The sequence below is a fragment of the Belonocnema kinseyi genome, chromosome 6 (genome assembly GCF_010883055.1).
Source record: "Belonocnema kinseyi isolate 2016_QV_RU_SX_M_011 chromosome 6, B_treatae_v1, whole genome shotgun sequence".
In the NCBI taxonomy this organism is placed as follows: Eukaryota; Metazoa; Arthropoda; class Insecta; order Hymenoptera; family Cynipidae; genus Belonocnema; species Belonocnema kinseyi.
The window spans coordinates 55,577,227-55,587,753 of NC_046662.1; the positions used below are offsets into that span (position 1 = coordinate 55,577,227).

The 10,527-nt window shown below is 30.4% G+C and overlaps 1 protein-coding gene across 1 annotated transcript; it reads left to right on the plus strand.

The window, feature by feature from the left end:
• Nucleotides 1-1,088: 1,088 nt before the first annotated feature.
• LOC117175401 (carbonic anhydrase 1-like) lies at nucleotides 1,089-10,527 on the plus strand. Its single transcript, XM_033365110.1, has 7 exons — nucleotides 1,089-1,112; nucleotides 1,236-1,391; nucleotides 3,823-3,878; nucleotides 3,973-4,081; nucleotides 9,133-9,363; nucleotides 9,455-9,544; nucleotides 10,441-10,527. The coding sequence occupies exons 1-7, from the start codon at nucleotides 1,089-1,091 to the stop codon at nucleotides 10,525-10,527; spliced, it is 753 nt and encodes a 250-aa protein (XP_033221001.1).

Genomic DNA, 10,527 nt, shown 5'->3' on the forward strand with positions numbered 1-10,527 from the left:
TCATCATTTGAATTAAAAATCAATTTTTTGGTTAAAATATGAATTGTTTGATAGAAAACTGTTTTTTTTTTATTGAAGAAGAATTCTTTGCCAACAATGTAACTATTTTGTTGAAAATTAGTTGGTTTATCAAATTGAAAATGTAACTATTATTCCAGTCGAATATTAATTGATTTTAGGTAAAAATTCATCTCTTTACTCGAGCATTCATTTTTTGACTAAAAATTTAATATTTAAATTTTACGTTGAAATTAATCTTTGATAGTTAAATTAAAATTAATATTTTTTGTAGAAATGTATCTTCTTAGTTGAAAATTCACCTCGCTCTCAAAAATTCAATTTCTCCAGTTACAGGTTCAACATTTTAGTTGAAAATTCATCTTTCTTCTATAGAAGTAAATTATTCCAGTTAAAGATTTACAATTTTAGTTCGAATTTTATCACTTTGTTTGAAAATGTAACCATTTTTTAAATGTTATTTTTTTGTTGTTGTGGAAAGTTAGTTTTCTTTAGGAAAGTAATTTTTCCACTCAAAATTTAACATATTTCAATTAAATATTCCATCGTTTTAGTTGCAAAATCATATCTTTGGTTGAACATTAATTTTTTTTAACTTAAAATTTATGTTTTGGTTGAAAATTTATATTTTTTTAAGAAAATTAATTCTTTGCTGTTGAAAATTCAACTATTTCAGTTGAAGATGAAAATTCATTGTTTTAGTTGAAAATTTATCTTCGTGGCTAAAAATTCAACTAATGCAGTAGAATATTAATTATTTTAGTAGAAAACACATTGTTCAGGTTGAAAATTCGTTTTTCTATTTGTTAAAAATTAATTCCTTCAACTAAAAATTTCAACTACTCCATGTTTTGTTCAAAATTAATATTTGCCCAAACGATTCGAACGAATTTCATTTCTTTTAAATTAAAGCTTATGAAATTTCTAAAAAAGTTGTCAAGGCCTAACTTTGAAAGATTTGTTTAATTTTTGTCATTTAACAATGAAAATTCATTTGAAAAAAATTTCGCAAATGCCATTTTTACGGATTTTATCCAATTTATGCGAAAGTACACACAATTAATGGGGAAATGTGTCCTGAATGGTGTCCAGCAGTATCAGATATCAAAAAATTGTTTACAATATTTACAAACAATTCAATCAACAAATATTAGATTTTTAGTAAAAATGATATTAGGGAGGGAAGGAGTACTATTGACAATATTTCCGTCTTGCAGCATGTAGTGGATGGAGAACTAACGAAAAAGGGTGCCAAAGTGTACGAGTTTTTTGTAGATCTAAAAGGCGCTTTCCCTTCGGTGGATATGGGGAGGTTGCGGAAGGCAATGGAAAAGAGGGGAGTGGAGAGAATCCTGATCGAGAGGGTGAGGGAGGTATATGAGGAGACAAAAGATAGGGTGAGAGGAGGGGAGGGAATCTCTAAAGGTGTCTGGATGGATAGGTGGTTGAGATAAGGGTGCCCAGTTAGCCTAACGCTTTTTCCAATTATATAATTATATTGCGGATATGAAAAGTAAGCTAGCGGCCTGAGTGTGAAGAGGAGTTAAGATAGGAGGAGTCAGGATATCGTCACTCGCATATGCAGATGACATAGTACTGCTAGCAAAGAGCCAAGACGCTTTAAATGAGATGATGAAAAGGTTGATAAGATACTTGGACAAAAATAGGTTAGAGTTAAATGCGGACAATTCGAAGGTTATGGTGTTCAGAGAAGGAGGTGGCAGAGATAAGGGAAGGGAGTGAAAGTGGAAGGGAAAAGCCGTACAGGAGTTGAAAGAGTTTTTGTACCTGGGCTTCCTATTTCTGAGGAATGGAGGAGTGGATGGTCATATAAAAGAGAGGTTGAGAAGGGTTAATATGGTGATGAGGCAGGTGTGGGGGCTAAGGAAGGGGTTGTTCGCAGACGATTTTGTGAGATGAATGAAATTGTTTGATTTGCTAGTCATGAGTGTCTTATTTTACGGAGTGGAGGTGTGGGGGTGTAAGGTAAGTGAGGAGGTAAATAGGATACAGGAGATTTATTTAGTGTGGACACTGGTTAGCAACGAATACGCCGAACTATATTGTCAAGAGGGAGACAGGCAGAGTGAGTTTAAAGTTTATAAAGGGGATTCGAGCGTATCAATATGAGGAGAAATTTTGTGAAGAGGGGGAAGTAAGCTGGTTAGAGAGTGCTGGTGTGAGAAGGAAAACAGAAGTATGGGTAGTAAGATGGAGGTGAAAAGGGAAAAGTATTTTAGAACGAATTGTTTGCAGATTGATAAAGTGAGAAGGATGCAAGAGGAAGGAAGGAAGGTATATGAGTTGGTTCAAAAGAATGGCATGGAGAAAGAGAAGGCAGAAGGAGAGGGGAGAATAAGAGAGTCAAGGTATAACGGAAACTATGAGTGGATTATGCCAAGGGAGAGAGCTTAAGAGAGAGAGTTTAAATAACAACTTTGTTATAAATTTCATAAGCTCTCATTTAAAAAATAAATCAAAATCGGTCAAATAGTTTTAGCTTAAAGTTAATTTGTGCACGGACATCTCATTTGGATAAGAAAGGTAAACAAATTTTGTAGTGAAAAAATTTTGAACGCGCACGTGCTGTTCAAATATTTACAAATTTTTAACATAGACTTCTCGTTGCTCAACCGAGTTGAGGAACGAGAAATCATCTTCTAGCTTTGAAACACTAACAAGCATAAATAAATACACATAAGAGGGATGACTATATTTTGTTCCATAATAAAAAAGCATTTATTTTTAAAAAATGGTCCAAATTATAAAAATAATATTTAGGGTAATTACTTCTTATCACAAAGCTTTACAGTTTTGAATTTTTTCTTGCAGGCACGTACAGTTTCAAAGATGCTAAAAACTGGGGCAATGAATTTAAAAAATGTAAAGGGAAAAATCAATCTCCTATAATTATTAAGCCAGAAACCAAGAAAGGTTTCCCACCTATTTCGCAAAAACTGCAAATTAAAGATTTTCATAAATCGCCAACAAAAGTGTACATAAAGAATACTGGTCGCACAGGTATTAAAAATTACTCATTTTATTTTATGATTTAATTCTGCTTTATTTTATTTTATACATTCTTTCTCTTTGCCTATAATACAGTGGAATTAAAAGCTGAATGGACTGGAGACCCTCCAAGGATTCATGGTGGACCCCTTGATGGAAAATATGTGTTTGAAAAAACGACTTTCCATTGGGGCAAAAATAATGTGAATAGTCAATTTTTTTTCAAAATCTCTAAACCTAAATTGATAAAATTTCGCTAATTATGCTAGTGCCATTTTACTGAGATACAAGAAGGTGATAAATAAAGAAAATTTAATAAATGAACGCGATATTGTAGAATTTTTAAGTTTATTGACATAAAAAATGCCACGCTGTGACACTTGTAAATAGACTGCGTCACCTGCACCAACATAACGCATTGACATACCATTGCCTCAAAATAAAAAAAACGAGAATTATTTAAACATGTAATCTTTTTCCCCTTAATTATTCACGTTGAAAATAATCTCCCAGAAAGTCGATTTTATGTGAAAATGAATCATGATGAAAAGTTAGAAATAATGTTTAATAACCGAAATTACTAATAAATATTTTCGCTAATTGATTTAAGTTAATAAAATATCTTCTAATTTTTACTACCTCATTCCCGAAATAATAAAATATTACTGCTTTGCTGGCAAAAGATAAAGTTACTAAATCAATTGGTAAAATTTTTACTGATTTAGATTTGGAGAATTTGTTATGGATCCATTACTAAAGATAAAAATAATAATAATTTTTTGTTTCAACCTTAAGAATGATGGAAATAGTGAGCCCCTAAAGTATGATGCTGATATGACAGAAATGTCTCCGTAAGTCAAAAATGTGCTATTGATAATTTTATTGACACTAATCATGACAAAACGTTCGATATGAAATTTCATATAATCGTTTTTTTTTCTATAGTGCGGATATGGAGATGCATCTGCACTTTTATAAAAAAGACTTCGAATCATTTGAGAATGCTCAGTCAAAAAAAGACGGTCTTGCAGTGTTTCAAGTGGGGCTCATCAATGTAAGAACCACAAACTAATTGTGCAGTTTCAATACTTTTTTTAGTGGGAAAACTCTGTTCCTACACAAATTTATTCTACATAAAAGATATTATACACAATTTATACTGATCATATTTTTCCTACACTAAATATTTTCTACACAAAATATTACCTAAACCAAATCTTGGCTAAACAGAATATTTCCTGCACAGAATTTAATATTGTTTAATAATTTTATTTTTTCATACACAAAATATTTCCTACACACAATATTTCCTCTATAGAATTTAATATTGTTTATCGCTGTTATATTTTCCCTGCATAAAATATTTTTTTACACATATATTTCTGACCCGGAATTCAATACTATTATGTCTTTCCTACCCAAAATATTTTGCTACACATAATAATTTTTCTTATTAGTGTCAAAATCTGCCAAGTTAGCCACCTGTTTTTCAATGGTCGAGCTTTTTTCGCGAAAATGACTTTTTTCGGTTCCCAAGGATAAATAAAAAATACTGCTTCAGCGGTTTGCTGAAAATCGAAGTTGTTACAAAATTTATTGTTAAGAACAATTTTCTGCATGAATTTAGCCATTATTTTTTTGATATCGATTCGCTGGATGTATTTGTATTATTATATTGTATTATTTGGATGTAATTGTAAACTGGACTGGACACTCTTTCGATACAGATTTGTTATTTTTACAATAAACGTAATCTTTTGAACATATAAGCAACTTATTTAAACAAATAGAAATAAATATAACTTCTCTATCTTATATTTTATTTTTGATTATCGAATATTAATCTTTATTTCATAACGCATTAATCGCAAAAAGAACAACATAAAAACATCATCGAGTCACAAGTTATTGCTTCTTTTCACTCGGTACTCAGCGCGTGTCGCCCGTGTCGCGTGTGTCGTTACACAGTTGAGACATATTTTTTAAAAAGTGTTTAGTTTTTATTTAACAATGAAAATTTATTCTTAAAAATTACGAAGATGCCATTTTTGGCAAATTTATAGAATTTATGCGAAAGAACGTAGAATTAATGGGGAAACTCGTCTTGAATGATGTCCAGCAGTATATCATATTAAAAAAATTATTCAAGAAAAGTTAGATTTTTAGTAAAAATGATACATAGCTACTTCAGATGTGTTTTAAGTGAAATTGGAAGAAAGAAATTTTGATATGCCTTATAAAAAACAGAGACCATTTGTTAATTATGTAAACAAATTCTATGAACCAATGCATAAATTCGTCATTTTTAAATAGATTTGTTTCGTTTTTTTCAACAGAAAGGGCAATAAATATCTTGCGTATAGCTTTCTTCTGCGATTCTTTAATTTTAGACAATTAGTGCTATTTGTGTAAAAAAAGTAATTAACAAAATCATAATATTGTCATTTTTTAGTGAAAGAAATTCGTTTTTTTAACCAATTTCTGATATGTTAAAAATAGCTTTCTATATTTCATTTTTATTAATAATAAACAATTAGTAATGATTATATTTAAATTTAATAAACAAAGGCATAATTGGTCCCTGTTTTAGTAGATAAATTAAATTTCTTAACATAATTAATTAAATGTGTAGAACCAATTGGCGGGGCCTAGCTGACTTGGGTCCTTGTCCCCCCCCCCCCACCCTCGTTACTTCTTTCCCTTTCCACTCGTCGCTTTACTCATCTTCCTTCACCTCTTAATTCCCGAATTTTCCCTTTGCACTTTTTCCAGGGTTAGGCTTAGGACTGGCAGCGTATTCTACTATAGTAATTTATACTTTTTCTCTTGTCATGTTTGAAATACGTAGGGAAATATGTATTGTGAATAATAAACAGGCAATATTATGAAGTTGATGAAATAAAGTCATCAATCTAGAAAAAAGCTGACTAGTGAAATAAATTCATAAGTTTCCGAATTATAATAAAATCCGAACTAGAGAATTCCCGAATTATAAAATTCCCAAACTTAAACAATTTTTTTAAAAATATTAAATATTTATAAAAAATACAATATACAAATATTTTTTTCCACCAAATTATTTCTATGTTTAAAATTTCTAAAATTATTGTTTGAATTTAAACGGACAGTAATTTATTAAAGTATATATTTCGGGATGAAAATTTCTTTCAATTATTGTTAATTTGAATTTAAATAGTAATTTCAGAAACTTTAAACATAACAAATAATTGATTATTGTACTTTTAATCAATAAATGTTATTTATAAAAACATTAATTGTTTAAATTCGGGAATTTGATCATTTTGGTATTTTATTATTCGGGTCTTTTACAATGGGAATTTTACTATTCGGAAATTTTATTTTTCTGGATTTTTTTCATTCTGGAATTTTACAGTTTCGGAAGTTGAATTTGGGATTTTTTAGTCGTCCTAAATCTTTGTGAAATGTTTGCAATATCTTTAAAATATTTTAGATCTTTGAAATCGGTTTGAATTTTTGATATCTTTTGGAATATTTAAAAATATTTTACTCCGTTGAAATCTAAAATTAAAAAACCAAAATAAATCTTTATGCTAAAAAAATTAATCTTTCCTTAAAATATTTGCAAAATTCATTGAACAAATTGTAAATCTGTGTGAAAACTTTGGAATTTTTTTGAAATATTTCAAATCATTTGGAATATGAAATCTTTTTGAATCTTTTCTAGCCATTGAGAAATCTACTGAAATATTATTTTGAAATCTTATGAAATCTTTTAGAAATTTATGCTAATTATTTAAAATTATCAATCCCTGCTCCTCCCAGGATATGTTCGTCACTCGGGTGGTGGGGGAAGAGAGGGAGAGAGAGGACTACTATTTAGCCAGGCAGTTTAAAATTAGCATTTTAAAAATTAGCAAAATACATCCAAAAAATCGATATCAAAAAATAATTACTAAATTCATGCAGAAAAAAGTTATTAACTGAACTTTGGTAAAACTTCGAATTTCACCTAACCGCTCAAATTGTATTTTTCATTTATCATTAGGAACCGAATAAAGTAATTTCCGTGAAAAAAGCAACAAAATATCAAATTTGCACAAAAGATAAATGTTCTACGAAAAGTATTGAATTTTTCACCCAAAAAGACGAATTTTTACAAAACAGTTGAATTTGCAACCGTAAAGAATGTCTGTTAAAGAAAATTGTGAAATTTTCAACCAAAGATTAAAATAATACCCTTCCATACAATAAGAATAATAAAAATAGTCTTTCTACCCTTCCGTAACAAATCATAACAAAATGTAACGACCCCCGCCCATATTAAGCTGTTACGTAATTGAGCTGCCAGATCGATTAAGGGCACATAAAATTATTTCACCGAGAGTGGGAAGGCTACTGGAAGCTTTAAAAAAATTTTTTGAATTTTAATTTTTAAATAATATATCTAGATGAAGAATTTTATTGCGCATCTTTTCTCCTGCAGGCATAAAGTTGTAGCCTTTTTAGTTTTCTAATCAAATTAAAAAAACTTGCTTTTTTGACAAAATCAATTTTAATTCGTTTTTCCCTTAAACTCTTGTTCAGTCAGTCAGTTTTTCGGATTTTTTAATAAAATATTTAGGCCATGTAGTTAAGAATTTCCTTTTGTCTAACAGCGTAAAAAGATTTCAAGAATTTATTTAACGAAAATTGTTGTTAATGTTTTTCAGACGCGTGTTGCTTATCAGACTTCTCTAACTTCCAGCTTTTCGTTTATTAAACGAATATGGAGCAACAAAAAACTTTCAGCTGGAAAGTTGTTAACAACTGTGCAAAGAAGTTTACTGAGAAATTGTAGCCTAATCGAATTGAAATTCAAGAAATTATTAGCGTCTCAAGTTCAATATAATGTCCAGAAATGCTAACGCTCTATTCCAAAAAAAAATGAAAAACAAATGTACATTTTTCGATTTTTCACTTTTTTCAATTCCAAGAATTGGAAGCATTGAAAAATTTTCGGAATTAAAAATTCCTCGAGTCTCAACTATTAGATGTTTATGTTTTGTTTTATTTTTGTATTTTATTAGTTTTTATTTTCGGCGTCGGTGAAATGTATTATGAAACGGATCTGAAACTCTCGCTACAGCACGCACGCGATTCGCCTGGCCGCTATCGTATTGAGACGTTAATCATTTCTTAAATTTCAATTGGATTGGGCTGAAATTGTCCAGAAAACTTCTTTGTACTATTCTTAACAACTTTCTCGCTTGGAGTTTTTTGTTACTCAAAATTCGATCGATAAACGAAACGCTGGAAGTAAGAGAAGTCCGATAAGCGCCGAGCATCAGAAAAAAAAATTACAACCATTTTTTAAAATACTTTTTGAATTACTTTTGTTCCTACAGTCGAAGGACATTTCAAACCACATTCCCTAAAAATTGTATTTAAAAATCCTAAAAACTGACTGACTGAGCGCGAGTTGAAATGAAAAAAAAAAATTAAAATGAATTTTCACAAAAAAGCCAGTTTTTTCTTTAATTAGAAAACTGAAAAAGCGTGAAAAAGCGTTTCCCGTGGAAAAAAGATGCGCAATTACATTCTCAATCTAGATATAGTCTTTAAAAATTCTAAAATGTTTCTGAAAGCCTCCAGAGGTCTTCCTACTACCAGTGCAAAAAGTATATGTGCCCATCTTCGATTCGTCAGCTAAATATAAGTACGGTCCCTTAAGACCATGTGATGAGTAGGTCACGTGACCAGATTCCCACCTTCCTGACATTTTTTTAAAATTTCCTAACTTATATTCGAACGAAGCGCTACATCGAGTTTAAAATTTGGGATACTAAACAACAAGCACTAAGAAGTTCGAGTCTGGTCCTAAATTTGTATAATTATGAAAAAAGTTTTTTGTTGTGAATAATTTGGTTTGTTTTTTCCATAATTCTTAAAATTTAGGACCAGACCCACCTTTTTTAGCGCTTCCCATTTATTATCCCAAATTTTCAATTCTGTGTGGCGCTTCGGGAGGAAAAAAGTTGGGAAATAAAAAAAGTGGCGGTGAGGTAGGAATCTGGTCACATAGCCCACTCGTCACATGTCCTTAAGAAAAAATCCTATGTTATTGACCAATCTTTGAAATTTCAGGGTGGATATGAAGACCCTGATTATTCGTTTGACAAACTGGAAGGAGAATTAAGTAAGGTGGAATCTATAAATTCAACATCAACTATAGGCTCGTTTCCCTTGGCAAAATATGTAGATCAAGATTGGATCAAAGAATATCTATTTTATAAAGGATCTTTGGATTATCCGCCTTGCGATGAATCTGTGACTTGGTTTATATATGAACCTAATATTCAGATTTCCCCCGAACTAGTAAGAATTTACATTCCTTCAAAATAAAGAGGAGAATAAGTTTGATATTTTATTTACTACCATTATTTTATATCCGTATTTTTTCTTTCAGCTAAGTGGATTCGGAAAAATAAAGCTGGAAGGGGAAGACTCGACGAATATTAGACCTCCCCAGGCGGTAAACGATCGTAAAATCAAGATGGTACATACTAATTAAGAGAACTAAATTTCAGTAATCGGCTGCGCTCGTGAAAGGTTTTTTGCAGTTTTCATCTCCCTTGGCCAAACTACTAAGCAAATGTGAGCTCCTCTAATTAAAATCCGGCTGCAGATGGTAGTGGTAGATAGTAAGAATATAAGTTTTTTGTTTATATGAAAATATAAAGAATATACATTTAAGTGATAGTAAGAAATAAAGTCCTGTGGGTTGGATCAATTATTATTTTCTTTGAGGTATTTTAAGTACATACCCTCCTCTCAGTTCTTGAAGGTACAAGCAATAATATGGAGTTATAAATTTTCAAAAAATTTTCTCAATATCGAAGTTTCTTGAAATATGCAGAAAAATCGACTTTTTGGGTCATGTTAATTGCTCATTTTATCAAAAAAATTTAACCACAAAAAAAAGTTGAATTACAGAAGAAGAAAGATTCATTTATGACCAAGAACTTTTCGACGAAAAAACATGCATTTTATGTCCGTCTAGACGAATTTTTTACAGAATATTTGAACTTTCGCAACAGATGATTTTTAATCCAAATTTTCGTATTTAAAATACAAGAATTAAAAATAAGAGAAATTTGAATGAGATTAGAATCCAATTTGAAATCCTATTTAAGTTCCAATAATCAAGTTAATGTGCAGTGTTGAGTCTTAACGAAAATGTATAGATCTTGAGTTCATTATTTGCTTGAAAGTTGTATTTTTGAGGATTATCCTTTTCTATCAGCAAGCGCGATTCACTGTCTCATAAGCTTAGTAACGGTGAGGCAGATGTTAGCCACTTCAGGAATTTACTATTTGCAATTGTCGTTTATGATTTCGAAAAACAGATATTTAATTTGATTTAATTTAATTAATTTAATTTAATTTATCCAGCTTGTCGCCTCTGCGATTTTCTTTACTTCTCCGACTAGTCCCTTGCTAATCCTCAACTCTGTAGCCTATTTCATCCTCAGAACTTAA

Excerpts from the sequence above, each read along its gene's own strand:
- LOC117175401 (XM_033365110.1), top strand. The coding sequence starts at position 1,089 with ATGTGTCCTGAATGGTGTCCAGCA. Across the intron at positions 1,392-3,822 it reads TGATCGAGAGGGTGAGGGAG|AATGATGGAAATAGTGAGCC; the intron begins GTATATGAGGAG and ends TTCAACCTTAAG. Across the intron at positions 9,364-9,454 it reads TTCAGATTTCCCCCGAACTA|CTAAGTGGATTCGGAAAAAT; the intron begins GTAAGAATTTAC and ends TTTTTCTTTCAG.